At 36.3% G+C, this 19191-nt stretch overlaps 1 protein-coding gene across 2 annotated transcripts in view; it reads right to left on the bottom strand.

The window, feature by feature from the left end:
* The window catches only part of MYO3B (myosin IIIB), a 189723-nt gene that overhangs the window by 155753 nt on the left and 14779 nt on the right, over nt 1-19191 (bottom strand). For both annotated transcript variants that reach the window (XM_088168045.1, XM_088168044.1), the window contains exons 4-8: nt 10414-10597; nt 8827-8961; nt 5521-5625; nt 5158-5257; nt 1563-1639 (exon numbers count right to left, since the gene is read on the bottom strand). In XM_088168045.1, the coding sequence (XP_088024171.1) occupies nt 1563-1639; nt 5158-5257; nt 5521-5625; nt 8827-8961; nt 10414-10597 (601 nt within the window). The remainder of the gene's footprint in view (nt 1-1562; nt 1640-5157; nt 5258-5520; nt 5626-8826; nt 8962-10413; nt 10598-19191) is intronic.

The raw sequence follows: 19191 nt of genomic DNA on the forward strand, positions 1-19191 counted from the left end.
GGCATACCTATGAAGCCTGGCATGTCTCATCTCACACAAGCATATAGATGTGATATGGGTTACTACCCATATATACCAGTTATGGAACTGGGTTGGTTCTTTCAACAGATCTTTTCAAAACAGGAAGTATTCAAAGCTACACCTGTTCCTGTTTGATATGCCATGTACATAACATACCTGAGTTACATGTGTGCTGTATTTTCAGGTCAAAATTTTTCAGATCAAAATATCTGCTTATCTCTTTGGCTTTCTGCCACGAGACTGAATACCTTCGACATGACAGAGAAAATAAATTTGGCATGATTACTGCCCTTGATGGCAATTATTCAAGCAAAACAGCACCATAAAAATAACCTTTAATAATCCATGTTCAATAAAATCTTTCATAATATGTCCATTATTATCTAGAGAAGTATTTTATAGAGGTCTCATATTAGAAATGTCTCCAACCAAGGTGATTCCATAAATAATGCTTGCACATTGGTTTCTAAGGTATCTTGTGTCTCCTTTGTGACGTAAACTGGTTGTTATGGAGACAGTGAAATATCAACCATTCTTTGTGAGACTGTGCAAGATCAATTTTAGACTCCTTACAGCAGCGTCTTTTCTCTGCTCAGCTATAATCAGCCTTCCTTAGCAACAAAAATAGATGCATAAAAATGATGAAATGTTTTAAAATTAATGTGTGCACAATTATTTTAACTCTTCAACACTCAGAAACAGACCTGTGTGCATTTGTAATAGATAAATTCCATCCCAAATTCCCCAAATGTCATATGAGAGAAAAGAAGCTCATACTGTTACAAAGGCTGAACAATTTGCAAATAAACAGACCACTCCTGTTTCAATCTTTGTCTTTAAATTTCATAATCCATATCTTTCAGAAGTACTTTGTTTTCCTTAAAGTAGGGAGGGCAAAGATTGATATTTTTCACCTCAAAGTTTGGTACAGTATAAAATTTTGTTCAACAATGTGTTAAAACTTTTTACAGCTTCATGAAATAGAAGGCATAGGGTTACATCTGGGGAGCAGTATGCAAAATTATGTAAGTAAGGTACTTGAATATGGGCTAAGCTACTTGTATATTAATTTTTTTCAATTTTTTCATCTATGCTAGCCCATGTGTCTAAGTTTAGAGGTACCAGTCAATGATTAAGGTTAAAAAGCACATAGGCCAGTTAGGATTTTGCAGTGTGCAAGTCTATAGCAAGACTGGAAAGAAGGAATTCCTCCTTCTCCCCCTAGTCTGCATTTACATCATGGACGAGCACCCCAAAACATACAATATTTGACTGGAAAGTCACAACATTCTTAGGACCCTCAGCTATTTGTAGATTTGATGTACTTTCATAGAAATACTACAGAGAAGAAAATAATGATTATTAGAAATCCATTTTGTATACTCTAATAATATATTATTTTTACTGAACAGAGGACAAGATATAAAGCAGAAACACAGCCATAAGGGAGGGAAGAAAAGATCCCCTCCTACTATGGGGAAGTGGCAACAAAGTGTGTATTGCAATGAATGGAGACAAGCCAGAGAGGCACATTTGCCTACCTCAGGTGCCATCCAGAAGGGTGTTCCCACTGACGTGTTCCTACGAAGACGTGTGCTGGTAAGCTGGGCTGAAACACCTACAACGAAACAGATCAAAGAAACTTGGCTTCAAATTTATTGTCATTTTGGTAAGTTTATTTCAAGTATCTGGAAAACAAAACGCAAATCTGTGAGCACAGCCACAGAATGCCTGGCCAAAGTAGGTGCAAATTATTTGTTTGATTGATTTGAGCTTGCTGTTTTCTTCAGAGTTTCTGAGAGATTTCTTTTTTGTGAATGACTCTCAGTTTGAGGCACTTCTATTCAAACTGAAAAATTTCATTGTCACATAAACACCCCAGATTTCTTTCTGCTGTTTTCATAACTCTAAATGGAAACTATTAAAATTACAACTTGACTTTAAATCTTCTGTTTCAGAAATGCACTGCCCAAACATCACAGACCGGAAATTTGTTCATCAACGTACTTGCAGAGGCTCCTGTTCAACTAAACATTTATGCACTTGCTTAAACCTTTCCCTAATGAGAAAAGCTCAGAAGCTCATACTGCAGCTTGTACTTAAGGAATTAAGCACATACTTAAAACAAAACATTAGCTTCAGAGCTTTGCTGACTGGGGCTGGACTACTGAAGCACAACTGAAAAAACCAAAAGAATTAACTACAGTGCAATCAAACAATGTTAACAAATCAGAATGAACCTTGACAGCAAATCATCTGTGCTCTGGTCAACATATAATTGAATGAGTTCAGTTCAGTAGCATTCCAATGACGTGACACAAAGCCAATACTGACTTCGAAAAATATATTTTGCTTTAACATTTTTTAAAAACAAAAGTCACAGGGGTTTGCTCTTTTGGCATTACCCAGGGACAAAAATGAGCAGAAACACATATAATACACATTGACTGCTGCCAATAAATAAAAACGAGATTCGTAAGTTAAAATGCTTGATTTCTGATTCCAACATTCAATTTTATATTTGTTTTTATTTTTTCAGTGTAATTGCACGTCTTCAGTGATTTCATGAGTACCGCTGGGAAACAGTTAACGGCTAGGACATACAAGCCTCTGTTCATTCCACTGTGATCTCTCTTCAGCCAGCTTAATTCATAGCTGCTATCCAGGGATATTCCAAAACAGTGCAGAATACCAAAGAGCTGAGAGAGGGAGAGCATGAGCATAAATGAATGATAAGTTGCAGACATTTTGGGTCAATTTACTGTGACCATCATTTATTGAAATATATTATGCTGTCGACAGCAGCTGAGAGAAGAAATGTGTGTTACATTGAAAAAACAAGCTGTAAAGTCATGCAGTAAAGAAAAGCCTCAATTAAAGATATCTGTGTAACCCTCTCTGTGACCTAATATCCATATGTACAGCCTTGAATAGGAAGCAGCTTTTTTTAAAATCAAGATTCTGTCTCATTCCCGGGATGAGTGGATAGCATTCACTGAATGGGTCATAATTTAATTTTTTAACCCCATTGATTTGAATTCTCATTTCTTATTTAACATATTCAATACTAGACTAAATTTAAAATTTTTATTTTCTTTTGACATATTTCCTTCCCCACTCACTAAGCAACAAATCTACTTAACATTCCCACAAAATGGCAGAGGATTATTAGTTCCCAGGATTAACCCAAAAACATCCAAAGCATCCACTGTGTTTGGGTACTTAATCTGAGACCTTTCAGTTTCCAGGCACTTCACAAGTCTCAAGTATAACAGATCTCAGCTGCAGTTCAAGAACACACAGTTCTTCTGCAAAGCAGGACAAGATGTTTCAAACTGGCTATTGGGGAAATGAGGAACTGAATTTGATGTAAGTGACCCTCCAGCATCACAGAGAAACATAGGCAGAAGCAAGAATAATCTCCAATTTGATATCATTCAACTATCTCAACTGCGAGTCCCTTCTTTTCCTTAATTCCTTGCAATTTCACTATGTATCTTCCACTTTCTACAAAAAATGAGACCAAACAGTTCTATAAACAATATCACCTGTGACTCAGAACTACATCATTCCCAGAGACCATTCTCTGGCTACAGCAGCAGACAAGACAGGAAAAATAGCAACTTAATAAAAGCTTGGTGCCTGATACTTCCTTCATTAAAAAGCCCATAGATATATGGGCATTTCTTGGCATTTCCTAACTCTTAAGCAGTAGGGAACACTCGAGATTAAAGTATCTTTTTTTTCTGAGCCTGTCATATTTGTTGTGATTTTCTAGTGCTACTGTCCTAACTTAAAAAGTAGGAGAAAACCCCTGAAACCTAAATGTGGAATCAGAAAGACCCATGGGCCACCAGAAAGACTGGGAGTCTCAGTTTCCTTCAATGTGTCACCTGGGGTTTCAGCACACTGGTCTGCTTTTAAGGCCTTTAATACATCTGATAAAAACATTTTGCTTTGGGGAGAAAAGTCAGCTTTTCCCATAATGGAGTAAAACCGAAGATTAGACTGCCAAAATTCCCCTAAATGAGAAGGGATCTTCCTCACTTCTATTAGGTAAAGGACTCACTCCAAGTTTTGCTTCAGGTCATGAGCTTCTCCTAGCATTATTTTAATTGCTGCCTTTGCAGCTCAAAATAATGAAATTTTGTCCCTAGAAGATACTAAGGATATGTGCCAGCTTACTTTAGCATCTTCAATATATATGTGTTAAATTTATAATATCATGACATCACCAGTATACAATTTTCTTTCCACTAAATAAATTAAATGTTTTAGGAATTTAAAAAAATATTTGCAGATTTTTTTGACATATCATTATGCCCTACTCTCATTCTGTGAACATTTTTCTTTACTTTCATGCACTGCTAAACAAACATATTATTCACACACTATTTTTAATGGTGATTAACTTATGCATTATATGGTTTCATTAATAAATTGTATTACTAAAAATCTTCTTCTGTTACTTTTAACAAAATTGTCCATTCTTTTGCATTAATAGCTGAGGGACTAAAGCTTTTTTCTTTCTAAATGCATGTTCAAAGGAATAAAAATTGAATTGACTTTAAATCTATTGCCAAGTGCCTTTCCATCACCCTCCTCCCCTTTCTCCCTCTTGTTTCTTATGACGTATCCAGACTGGCAATGCTCAAATCTAACAGCAATAATCACAAATTAAATGGATGCTGGGTTTTGGACCCAAGGGACTATTTTACCTTCTGTTCAGAGGGGAAAAAAATGCTTAAGGCTATCAAAAGTCATTTCAGAAAGAATGTTTCCTTTTCATATGCAAAAGACAGAATATCTAAATTTAAATTAGGAGGACAACAGCCCTGAAACTGACATTTCTTCTGAAATGCAAAAGATGCTTTGTAAACAAATGCTAGCTTCAGAACTTTCAAAAGTTATTAAATAATGTTACAGCTTTTAAAAATAAACTCTATTACTGATTTTTAGTTAGAATTTTTATTCTTGCTGTAGCCAGGTTCCTTCTGAATTTTTCCTTCTTAAAATAATTCTGAGCGTGCTTCTGAAAAAGTCCCGCTCTGACATTCTGCCTTCCCAGGGGAAAGTAAACAGAGGCCTTTGGCTAAACTGCACATATCAAGAAAACAAAAGGGAAGTGGTCATTACCAAAGTCAACGAGCTTGACTCCACCTTCTGTTGTCAGCAGAATGTTGTTCCCTTTCACATCACGATGAATGATCCGGTTATTGTGTAAATGCTGAAGGCCCTATATACCAGCAGTAACAAAAATAAGTTTATTCCCTTATTTCAAAACAATTACCCTGCTATTAGGGAATGTAATGAGGAAAATCTGCACATACTCTACAGAAACAGCTGTCCACCAGATGACATGTCTTTATACAACCGCGGCTGTTAGAGCAGCCCATGTACTATTGTTGACATTACCATACTTTATCAATGGAAAATGTATGTATGCGATAAGTGAATTGCACCCTCTGCTGTCATTACAAGTCCAGTGAACATCCTTACCAAGAGAGCACCATATAAGATGTATGAGATTAGAGCTTCATCCAACCTTCGGCCACACTTCAGCAGCCCTTTGACAAGCTCTGTGACAGATCCTCCATTGCACAGCTGGAAGGGAGGAGTTGTGAGGAGGGAAAAAAAGCAAGACAAGCCCTCTGTTACTCAATGTACTTGTTTAGGCTATAAACACCTATAATGCAAAACTGTGCTACAACACAAGTCTGGGAACAACAAAACTCATTTTATTCACAATCACAGCAGCCTGAGTGAGAGGAGGGAAGAGAAAACTGAAAATTATAAAGTGTAATTTATAAAATGCAACCAAGAAAGATAAAAATCATAACAGGAGTGTATTTCAGTGTTAAAAGATGATTAAAATAAATAAATCCGATTTACATTATTTGAGTATTTTCACAACAATACATGTGTTGTCTTTGTGAAAAAAATCCTTTTGTGCAAAGGCCAGACAAAAAAGATTGATGTTCTTGGTAGCTGGGAAGCAACAAATTAGTCATTTTAAACTTTCACTCCATCAATGCTCCTGATGGCTGGCAATATAAAATAGACAGAAGCCATATCTCTATACTCAGATTTGATGTCATGTGCTGTCAACAACAGAGAAACATTCTAATCCAGAAAAGCAGCTTCTTCCAAGCATTTTCTGTTAATGGGCTGCTAAATATCAAAAGAGGAGGAGAAAAAGTAAAATTAGAATTTTTGTAAATATGTTCTCATCCATACTTCAAGTTTACTGTCTATACCATTCTAAGCAGGTACTGATGTCCATTCTTTCTCCTCTCTCTTTGCTTTTATTACTTTGATAATCACAACTGTTTGACCAAAAAAGAAAATAAGATGGGAGAATTGACTGCCTTTCTTTTACCGAATTTTCTCCTCTATGCTGGTTTTTGTGGCCAGCACCCTTACCAACGTTTCTGCCAGAGAATCACATGGATTTCAACACAAGTTCATTTAAATGTATCAGTTTAAAATAGCAGAGCATAAATCAGCAGAATAGTATGAAGTTATACAAACTCTCAAGATACGCATCTTTCAAACAGCTTTTATGAAAAACTGTGTATCAGTTCAACCACAAATTTCTGTTTTATGTTAAAACTTTCTTTAAATTATTACTAACTTCCCCTTGCAAGAGAAAAATTTCAGTAGACTAGAAGTTTGAATTCATGGAAAAGGATCTTGAAGCAAAATGTCATCACTTAAAACACTGATAAGTTCTGTAGGAATTTTGACTTTATTTTTTAATTTGTTAAGTAGAGAACATTTTTCTTATGGTTCATAAATTTGTGGGAGCATTCAGGTCAATATCAACCATCAAATGTATATACATGAAACTGCCTATTTTTCTTCCTATAGTTAACCATTTGCTGACAAGTCATTAAGCTAAAGTTTGCTTCGTATTTCTTTCATTGCATTAAATGTTCTGTTTAGACAGACTGTACTAAATTTATCTCTAGCCCACAAATAAAATATATAAAAGTATGCCCCAACTTAAAAAAACTCCCAAGCTGGTTGCAAGTGAAAAATAATACAGACTGACAGCTGTTTAGTGGGATGGTAAATGAATGCCTGACTCAAAAATATATCCCACAAACATTACTGCAGCTGTCTGTGACACTATTCTTGAAACTCAAAGACCCTGAACAAATGAATTTTAAAACTTCATTACTACTTTATACCTAATGGTAATACTTTAACAGGTGGAGAGATGCACATTTACATGAAAAAACAGAAGTTTGTTTTACAGCTGTCCAAAACTTGCAACATCATAAAAATACTTCAGGTGTCCACTTTTGCCACCCTTCCTCATCACAAGCATTTATCAAAGTAAGGTGCTGCTTGTAGTGAGTAAACATGGCAAAATTGTGGCTAAAGGAAAAAATATCCACGTTTTTATTACAAATTTTAACTGGCAGTCACACATCAAATGAATGTATTTCATCAAAGACTCAGGGATCAAAGTCTGAATACTTTGTATATTCCCTTTTACTAAAAATGTATTATTAATTTATAATATCACGACTCACTTCTATTCACACATAAATCTGCTGTAAATTCCAAGGCAGGGAATAGTTTGGGTCGTCCAGTAAATTTTTCTATATAATCAAAACACTTTTTTATAATGTCAGATTTCTTCCAAACTTTGGATTTAAAAAGCCATCTGAAATGCACAGGTGCAATACTTAATTGATAAAGTTTACACACACATACAACTTTTTCAAATTCCACATTCAGTTTTATATAAGAGTACATGATGATATAGCTGTATAAAATTCTGTGATTTGGCGCTTGATGGATCTTTAGAGACAAGACTCTTATTAAAAACACAGAAGAAACCAAGCCCAAACTCAACACAAAGCCAGCATGCATACAAAAAAACCAACACCAAATCCAAAATACTAAGGTCACTTTCCAATAGTTACTGAAATTTAAGAGGAAACACATCCAAAAGTTTTCATCCAAGCCACATACTGCTCCAGTCCATAGAAGTGAGATGTTCTGTTGAGATTCCACAACTTGTAGTGGAAATAAAAATTCCCTATTCTGATTCTAGTCATCATTCAAGAACAGGGAGTGAAATTTTTAAAGCAATCAGTAATTAAAAAGTGAATCCTAGCTTTTACCAGTCTAGTTATGAAAGAAAGAAATGCTTGAATGGTGTGTTATTGCTCATCAGAGCAATAACTGCTTGTGCAGAGTTCTGCATCAATTAAGCCTAGAAAGAAATTCTCATTTTACAACCACCTTTGGCAGTCACTTAACTGGAAATGAGACCACCGAAATACATTTGACATTGTAATAGTACTGACTGCCACTGAACAAGAAGGGTTAATAGAAGGCATTTCTGTTGCTAGGTTTCCAACAACCAGCCCCTAGTTTGAAATTACCATAGAACAGATTTTCCCATTACACTTTCTCTGTTCACTTTTGCAATAGGCAGCTTATTTGTCAACTACCCTCTATGTCACATGTCACTACTTCGTTATCTTTTGCATTCCCCTCAAATGTCTGAGCTCCCCAAAAGTTTAGATAAATGTCTTATCTAATGTTTCCTCTAACAAGAAAAAAAATGTTTATTTTGTAGGCAGAATGTAGCAATTCAAACAGAAATTAAATGCAAGATCATTCCCTATTAAACAAATTTTGAAGTTTGGATGTGATTTTCAACAGTAGGCTACGACACATCATCTATCAGAAAATCATAAAAGCCTGTGACACTTTTAGCAATAACAAACAAAAATCCAACCACACTTGCTAAGGTAAGATGTAATATTGTCAAAATATTTTTACCTCAAGTACTAGCCAGAGCTGTCCTCCCACATATTGATCTGCCTTGTAAAACATCCCATAAAATCTAACAACATTAGGATGATTGGGAAGAAACTGCAAAATATTATATTCAGCTTCAATTTCTTCATCTACATCCTAAATAAAAAACACAGACATACAGAACATATAAAGACAGTGACTCCAAATAAAGCAAGAACAAACTCTCATGGATAAAAATAACTAATTTTTTCTTAGTTTCTACTTTTAAATAGTTTTACTTTAATGCAGCTGAAAGTACACTATACTGGACATTTAATGCATGTACAATTGTGCCACTTGTGCTCTTCTTATATACAAAAAAGTGAAGCCTGTGTATATCAAGCAGTTCTTCAATAATTCTTTCAGTACATAATATACTTAACAAGAAAATTAAAATTTATACTTAACTCTGTTCAGCTGTCTAAGTAAGAAATTCACTCATGTATGACTTTTAACCTGTTTTAAACCATGCAAGTTTTTAACATGTGAGCTAAATATAATTACATGAACCTTTGCTTTATCCTTTTTTCTATGGTCATCAGAGAGGACTAAACAATAGAATAATTCACTATTCTATAATTCTATAATTTCACTAAGCCTCAAAGGGGCTGTTAATAAAACCAAATACATTCTTATGACAAAAGACATACACCAGAAACAAGGAAAGAGACAAAACAATTACCCATGAAATAAGGAAAGGTTATTAGGTATTTATTAATGAAAGAATTCTGTGACAATTACAAAATAGTGTTTATACCAGCACACAGGTCACAAAACAATGCTTTAAGTGCTGAAATTTTCCTCATTTCTGCACAGACTTGACTTAGAAGATTTAAGCTTATGCCTTCCTCAGATCCATATAAGAGAAAACCACAACGAATTTCAATAGTGGTTGACGACAGAAACATAACATCTTTTAGTAAATACTTTAGGCCAGCTCTCCTGATTAAACTTCAGCTTGATCCAACCTGAACAGCTGCCAGTTACATTTTCCATTGAAAACTAGGGCCTTGGTTCTCACTGACAGCTAGGCATTTAATACCCACTAAAACCAGAGCTGGCACACAACGACCTCTGAGGATCTGAGATGTGCTCTTCTCTTTTTATCTTAATTATTGCCTCACACTATTATCTGCTTATAAAAGGTAACTCTAAAATTTCCTAAAGTTCACAGTATTTCTATGATGGAAAAAAGTAATTCTTTTAGGGAGTACACAGAATAAAAAAAGAGCATTAAGGTTAACAGCATCTTGGATTTTCCCTGCTATAGCAGGCCCTATGAGGAATGCCTCTGTACCATCTCATAATTTGCATGCTCCAAGCAAAGATAACTAAATTTGTAGCAGAAGAATTACACAGACTTAAAATAGAAACTAGGCAAATGCTGTCCTCAAAGATGATGAAATTCTAAGCTGTCATTCAGTTGCTGGTACTAAACTCCTGTAAATTCATTCTGTAAAATTGTTCCCTTCTGGATGTTCTCAGTATCTTACACATTTGACTTACATTTCAGCTCTAAGAATTCTTTTAAATTAACATTGAAGTTACAGTTTAACATTTTTTACTTACACTGACAGGATCCAGAATCTTTACTGCTGCTAAGCTTCCATCTTTCTTATTAGCAACCTTATAGACTTTACCATAAGTGCCTTTCCCAATAGTCTCTATAATTTCCCAGGTATCTGAGGGATCAGCTAATGATTCTAGTCCAATCATACTGGAATTATATTGAAACAATCCAAACAATGGTCTCCTGGAAAATAAAGCAGACATACATACAGTGGGAAGCCTTAAGTAACTTGGTACTAGAAAAGTTATCTTAAAATAAAGAAATGAAATATTGTTTTAATTTAAGAAGAAATACAGATAGAATCACAAATGAAAAACAGACAGAAATCTAAGATCACTCAATGGAAAGAAAACACTGGACACTGCTTCTCTTTGCTTAGTGTATTATTTGCTTCAAACATTGCCCCATTTCTAGCATCAGTGACAAACAGAGAAAACCTCTCTTTCCCTCCTTGGTAAACCTGCATTAGCAACAAATCTGATGTCAAACAATGTATCAAATAGCTTTGGTCTCTTCACCAAACACCAAAAGAAGGCAAAAAAATAAAAAAAAAAGAAAAAGAAAAAGGGATGGAGTTAAAAAAAAAGCTAGCGTCAATATCATTAATCTCCTATAATAATGTAAGTTATTAGGACAGTTCCTTAATATTTGATCCAATACAGCATGCTGCAAATAAAGAATAGTATTCTGAACATATAAACTGAGTACATCAACAGAGAAGCAGGTGAGGTGAAAGACTTCTCTGAAATCAGTGAACAGACTGCACTACATGCACTGATACAGCAGCTACAGATATGGAGCTCCTGATAAGCCAAGCTCAAGAATAAGGTTTGCTTGCAGGGTGGGTGTGGTGGAGAATACAAACATGGGAGCAGTTGCACCTGACAAAAAAACCCCAACACAACAAGGTATTGAACATATGGTTCTAATGATTTAAGAAAATAAAACATCCTTGTTTTAACAAAAGCTGCCATTCTCTTTTTATTTATACAGTGAAAAGTTATGTAGGAACACAACCAATTTTGCAACAACCACACATTCAGAAGATCTTAACACTAACATTTAGTTGGGAAATTAAAATTTATTTAGGAAGAAACTTCTCCTTTTACTCCCATCACATCAAGCCTCATACATCTCTGGCTTTGAAATGATGTACAAGGAGTGGCTTCTAGCTGTAAAAAACTTAGCAGTATCCTCCCCAGAAGAAGCCTCAACACAGATGAGACCTACCAATTACAAGTATTTCTGCCATCAGTTGGAGAAAACTTCAGTGGTTAAATTTGTTCCCAGTAGGCAAGCAAAATAGCCCACACCAGATGCTGAAAAATTACACTATAGCAATTAACTCTACTGGATAGGGAACATATTACACAAAGCTATTTGGGACTGCACATGTTGATGCAATTTGAGTCATGACTACATGCCATCAACAAGCCCCTAGCACTCCATCCTGTTTTGCATACTTGGGAAAAGACAGAATGAAGGCACAAGGAGAACCTGATGGAGTCTACTCAAGCTGCTCTGAGGCTGGCTTAGGGACAGATAGCATGATTTTTTCTTTTAAGCAGAGATAACAACTTAAATCTTGAAAAAGCTGACCAACCAAGACAAACAATAGGATAAGACAAATATTTATTAATAGGCTTCAGACACTGACACCATTTTTCTTTTATCCATGAAAAGAGATATTCCCCACCAAAGTAAATTTCATTATTCTCTCTTAACACCTGACTTCTATTTTGCAAACCTTTACCATCAGAACAAATTAAATCAGACCAGGCATGACAGACTAACTTAAGTAGCAGTCAGACAAATGTGCAAGCAACATTTTTCTACTTTTAAAGAAGGTATTTCTCTCTAAGATCAACATTAGAATCAATGACTGCATATTACCATTCCTTAACAGTATCTCCATGATAAACAGACTACATATATTATGTATATCATATAAGATGTAAGATATCATGAAAGAAGTATAGGTTACAGACAGTGCACAAATCAATTTTCCATCTGCGAACCACAGCCTTTAGACTATTCCATGGCTTTATACAGCCTCAGAAAAGCCATCTGGAGAAATACACGGTGTCCCAGAAGTTCTACTGTGATATTCGCCTAGGTTGTGAAAACAAAACAAAAAAATCCAAACTCTATATAGAACACGCAGATTTTGTTACTGAAATAATTATATCTGGAATAAAATCAGCAACTTTTCTTCACAAATTCATTATCACAGCTCTCTTCCTCAAAAATTGTAGAAAGAAAAGGGACTCATAAGCCAGAGAAATAGCTTTACAATTATTGTTCTATTTTCACTACTGCCACACTTAACTCCTACACAAAAGTGATTCCCTTCTGCATTCCAAAATGCACCCTTTTCTAGCTTACAGCAAGATGCATCATCCATAGAGATTTTAGAATTAGTAAGAGTCTCACTTCAGCTTGGTGCTTTCTAACAATCATGATACACAGTACTATACAGTGTTGAATTCTCTTACAGCCGGTAGGGACATGATGGCAATACCAGCCAATACTAGTGAAAGTAGTAAAAATATTGCTTCCCTACAAATAATTCACAGACAGGGCTCTTTTTTGCAATGTTCCATTTGTCTTAGCCCTCTTGTCTCTCTTGTGAAACAGCTTCCTTAGGTACTTCTGGCATTTACAAACATTGTGGAAGAGTAAGAATGACATACTCAAAAGTAAGGTATGTTACTGTTTATAGCGAACTCAGTACTGGTCCCACACTAAATTATAACTCCTTGGTAGAAGAATTCAGAAGGTAAAGTTGACATTATCAGCTACAGCCTCACCTAGCCATGACAGACCCTATTCTGCTGCCTAGTAGTGGCCACACACAGACAGTTACCTCAGAAGCAATTGTTAGAGGAATTAATGAACCAACAAAAGGCACAAGAAAATCAGTAGTCAGAACAGTATCTTCTACTGCTCTCCTCCTGCTATTTCTCACTGGCTAGGTTAAAATAAAGAGAATGTCAATATCTTGAAATGAAGCATTCAAAAAAAAAATATCTATCAAGACACCATCCTATAACTGTTCTCAGTTGGACTCAGAGACTGCAGAATGTACTGTGGATAGTTTTTCTGGGATAAAAGATAGTGATGGAAGAAGATGAAGGAGAAAGATAAAGGCATGTTCAAAAGCTATTATTGATGCTATAAAACTTACAAACAAAAAAAAAGAACCATACTTTAGCTGATCACATATTTTTACTAGGCAAACATAAGGGACAAAACAGAACAACCAGAATAGAACTGCTGTTATTTATAGATGAAAGATAGATCCCTGAGAACACTCCACCTAAATTCTGTTCACAGAACAAGTCTCGCTTGAATATGCAAGCCATGAAATCAACTCTGGGTGTTCAAAATTGGAAACAGAACATAAGTGGGAAACATGTTCTTCCTTTCCACATACACTAACTTTTAAAAGTTTTTATTATTTGTGCTTACATATACACTCACTTTTGTCTGCATAAAGTCCTTTAAATTCAGGAGTATCTTCATTATTTTCTTCTTTTTTGGTTCCTTTGTATGGATGGACTAGATCCTCTAGGCTTTTAGACTTGCAATATAAGCCATAGGGCCAGAGCTTAATGACAACCAGTGGCAATGGATTGTATCTAGACACCAGCTCTGATGAAAGCATTGTGATTATTTGCTCCTTTGTCTAGTCTATATTTCAGTCCATCACAGTGTGAATCACAACTACGTTCCTAGCATCAACCATAATAACCTGACCACAAAACCAGCTACTGATCATCATGGCACAGAAATCGAAATGCCACCTAGTTCTCTGGAAATATAGAGAACAAAGAACACTCTAGTCAAATGGTAAAGATTTCATACCACCACTCCTAAATCAGTTCTGAACTGAAGGTACTTTTAAGATCATAACCTTAACTCAAATTCTTGGATCAAATATCTGAATCTAAACCAGAAAACTCTCCATCAATACTCTGTAAAATGTATGGTAGGAAAGATCTATGTGCCTAGTCCAGACAATCCAGTACATTTTCATTTAGATTCATTGCATAATAATGTGTTGCATTACAAATGTTTGTAAGTAAACTCTTATTGGACCCTTGTATTTATGTGAACATTAACCTTTGTCCAATAAATTTTGATAATTTTTGTGTTGTCCATATAAATCAAACTATTCGGGACAGGGGTTGAATACATCATCATGATCAGCCAGTTTCATAAACAACCAGATCCAGGATGCAAAAATACTTTTGCAATACAAAAAATACAGAAAGTTCTATTGAAATTTTGAGTATCACTGAGAATAAAGCCCCTGATCATTCACATAGAGCTGCAATACATTTCATTTATTTGACTGCTCAGTTCCATATCTTTAATGGCCCAATGCTGAATAAAATCATGTACCTAGTCAGTTAACATGATTATTAAATTAATTAAACATTATTAAGCAGAAATTATTTTCCAACACCAGATCCAGGTACCTGAAAGTCTTCTTAAGAAGAACAAATCAAACAATCAGTTCTGATCAGTGGCATTCCTATTGCAGAAACGCTATTTATATTAGCTATTGAAAAAGAATTCCAACGAGCAAAATACACTAAAGCAGTTACAAATGACTAACACATCCGTTCTACCTCAGGCTGTGAACTCAGCACTAAAATAAAGCTTATAATCTCATGAGCCCATTCAGTTATAAACTGCAGGTGGCAAATCAGGTGACTACCAGGTGCACTCCCCTTATCTGAAAAATCAATACCTGAGAAGGATTTCTCTGCCTCCTTCGGTAGAAATTTAACAAGGCAAACAAAATGCATGTGTTAGTGCTAAAATGGAAGGACCGCAACAGAATGACGACCCACAGACCAAAACTAGGCTCTTCAACACAGTCTTAATCAGAAAGTTAGATAAGCTTTGTATGGACGAGGAAGAAGAAATCTAAGACAGATATAGGATAAACTTTGGAAGAAAATAACTACAACCTTACATTAGTGACCTATTTTCTGAAACCAGCTTATCTTATATTGGATTTCTGTCCTGCTAAGCGTATCAGAATTCTTCAGCACCAAGATAGCTTCCTCACAGGGAGAGCTTGTTTCAGACAGTGCTGCACAGAACTATCTGTTCCATGTACTGGTTCTCATGCTCAGTATTAGACAACAGTAGAGTGTGTAGTGTCTGTTAGCTTAAGATGCGGTCATGGAGCTACAAATAAATGGGTTAAATCCTAGCAGCTTCGCTTCATTAATGCTAAAGATCGCTGTGACACTAATTGATACTGAGCTTGATCTATTTATCAAGTCTTTTACAAGAAGGAGCTGAAGAATTAATGCCACTTCGTCATTCACAGACAGTGAGCAATAACTACTTAATATTTTGAAGGGATCTTCTTATTGTTTCACAATATACCTTAATTGTATAATGCAATCAATCATAATTCATCACCATAATTCTCCAGTATTTATTTTACAGCAGTTTTATTCTAATGCAGATTTTTAATAAGAGATACTCTTTTATCCATAAGAAAAATAATAAACTATTAATCATGATACAAAGAATCTCTTTTAGCACTGACAATGACTTCTTGCTTAAGATGAAGCATTTTCATCATTGAGCTAGTTGTTATGCATTACCAGCATGTGTGCAGTAGCCTAGCGTGACACCAATTTGCATAATTTCTCTCCTCTAACGGGCTTCAAAAATAATAATAGGCATATGAGATAGAATCCATTATTTTAAACTTACTTCAGCAGCTATCTTCAAGGAGCAGTTATCAAAAGAACCTCTAAAGAATTAAGTTTAATAAATTATAAATTTATTATTTGGGTTATGTTTTCTGGGCCTATGTAAGTTGAATTCTGTAACAAAAACCAAGGCAAAACCACCAAGCAATTGGCTTGACGTCTTCCCAGACAGGGGCAGGGCTGGGATACTAGGCAAGTTCACAGATGATGCAAAACTGGGAAAAGCTGCTGACTCCCTCAAAGGCAGGATGGCCCTGCAGAGAGACACTGACAAATCAGAGGGCTGGGCAACACCAAATGTATAAAGTTCAGCAAGGGAAAGTGCCAGGTTCTGCACCTGGAATTGGGCAAGCCTGGATGTATGGACAGACTGGGGAACGAGGTGCTGGAGAGCAGTGCCACAGAGAGGGACCTGGGGGTTCTGGTCACCTGGTCACTGGCGAGTTGAATGTGAGTCAGCAGTGCCCTGGCAGCCAGGAGGGTCAGCTGTGACCTGGGGACATCAGGCACAGCATCACCAGCCAGGCAAGGGAGAGATTGTCCCACTCTGCTCTGCTCCAGTCCTGTGTGTGGTTTTAGCCACCACAATATGTATTAAACTATAAAGAAATGTCCAAAGAAGCTCAATGAAGATGGTGAAGGCCTTGAAGGGGAGCCGTATGAGGAGCAGCTGAGGTAATTTGATCTATTCAGCCTAGAGAACAGGAGACTGAGGGGAGACCTCATCACAGGTCTACAACCTCCTGTGAGGGGAAGAGGAGAGGCAGCACTAATCTGTTCTCTGTGGCAGGACCCAAGGGAATGGCCTGAAGTTGTGTCAGGGGTGGTTTAGGCTGGACATCAGGAAAAGGTCCTTCACCATGTGGTCAGGCTCGAAAAGGACTGGTCACAGCACCAAGCTTTGACAGAGTTCAAGAGGCACTTGGACAATGCTCTCAGGCACATGCTGTGACTCCTGGGAATGGTGCTCTGGAGGGTCAGGAGCTGGACTCAATGATCCTTGTGGGTCCCTTCCAACTCAGCATATTCTGTGGTTCTGCGACTGTCTAAAGGTGGCTGGACAATGCCAGTATCCACTGCTGCTCACAGTGAACTTGAAAATCAGTTAGTATTTTGGGGTACAGATAAAAAAGGGCAGATAGGGATAAACACAGAAACAGTTTAGAGCTGTTACACTTGTGTATGTTATTAAAAATGCCTTAATATACAGGGAATTACAAAAACAACTTTTTTTTTTATCTGAATCCAAAAGAGACCTTACCATTTGTTAATATTAACATAAAGTAAGAAGAATAATGTCTTAAAACTGATATAACTACGTGTGAACCTTTTCTTATCTTCCTGGTTTATGCATTTCTACATTGGGAATAGCCAACAATATTGATGCGGTATTCCAATTCTCTCAGATATTAATCCAGTACAATGTCTGTCATTATAAATTTGAAGAGTAATTTAGACCTTGGTCCACTTTACTACACATTCTGATATATGGTCATCGATAAGAAAGATCTGATTTATCTTTATCACACGTCTACACAACTGACATTGAGGCCTGATGTCCACTAATACAAAAACACATCACCAAAATTCTCAGCTGTCCTATTAAGTGAAAAGATACAGGCACCCCAGGAGAAACAATAGGTGCCAATACCAACAAGAGCAAAAATTCTCAGAGTTTGCTCCTGTCAGCTATTTCACACAGAGAAGCACTAATCAATTTCAATTCCCACTGATTCAGGGGATTTGAAGGAGATTAATGCCTCCATGAGCTGTGATCTTGAAGAGAAACAATTTAATAACGACAAAATTGCCCATCAAGTTTCAGAATAGAATTTAAACACAGAATAAAGCACCAAACTGGCCTTTCTCCCAGATTAACTCTTGGACTGCTGCAGATGGTCTGGAAGAAACTTAAGAGAATGCCTGAACTTAATTTACAAAGCAAAAATATGACAGGTAAGAATGCTGTATCACACACTGGGTACAGTTAACTATGACCTGGAATAATCAGCCTTTAGCAGCTCATTAGCAGCTATTTAGTTTTCTTTTATACATACTGTTCAGTTTATGTAACAGCTGTGTTCAATACTGTGGGGTTTCAGAACTCAGAAGAGAAAAACATTTTGTGATACCATTTGAAAAAACAGAAAAAGAGAATAGATAAAACAGTTGTTATGTCACCACAAGCAGCACTGAACTGAGATATCAGGTAAGGTAGATTAAAAGTAGATTAGATTGTACAGACAATATGAAACAGGATCTGCTGTATTACATTTTTAACAATGCTTCCCCTTCAGCCATTTTCTATCACTTCATATGACAGTGGGTCATTTCCCCTTTAGAAAGGATAATACCAGTAGCCCCAGTTCCTAACTTACTGTTTAAGTAGAGAGTACCTGCTAAAAGAAAACACCACAAAAGCATGATGAACAAAACAGAAACTGACATGATCCAATTAAAAAGGGTATCTTTCTACGGTGTGAGTGATGTGGTGTAATGAGGATGCTCCTTTTACAAGATAGCATTACAAATAGAGCCTACATTTCAAATACAATTCTACTCTTGACTAGAACTCACCTCCTGTACTGCAGAAATCATATTTTATATATCCTACAGGTTCTGTTTACAAATTGGACAAACTAGTACCTTTCAACAGTAATACCTTGTATTGAAAGGTGTCTCCTACACAGACATACCAAGCTTCAACTCTCTACACATTGCAGCAATGTCCCACTGCAACAGCTCTCTGGAGGTCTCATCAGCTGTTGCCAGGTAGCAGTGCAGATGCAGCCCCATGGTTTGCTGTGAGTGTTCCTTGAAGTTCAAAGCATTTTGGCTTTTCTCAGACAGGTGACTTTGTAGACTATCTCAGTCAGCCATAGAGGCAAGCTGGCAGCTTGTTCTCCCATGCTTCTAAACCCTCTCTCAGCTCCACAGCAAGGGCATTTATTTTTAAAGATATGTGTGAGGTGAAATAAATATATGCACAGACTTAACAGGGTCTGAAAACCCCCTTACTTCAGCTATTGAAAG

The sequence above is a fragment of the Sturnus vulgaris genome, chromosome 7 (genome assembly GCF_052056855.1).
Source record: "Sturnus vulgaris isolate bStuVul1 chromosome 7, bStuVul1.hap1, whole genome shotgun sequence".
NCBI lineage: Eukaryota > Metazoa > Chordata > Aves > Passeriformes > Sturnidae > Sturnus > Sturnus vulgaris.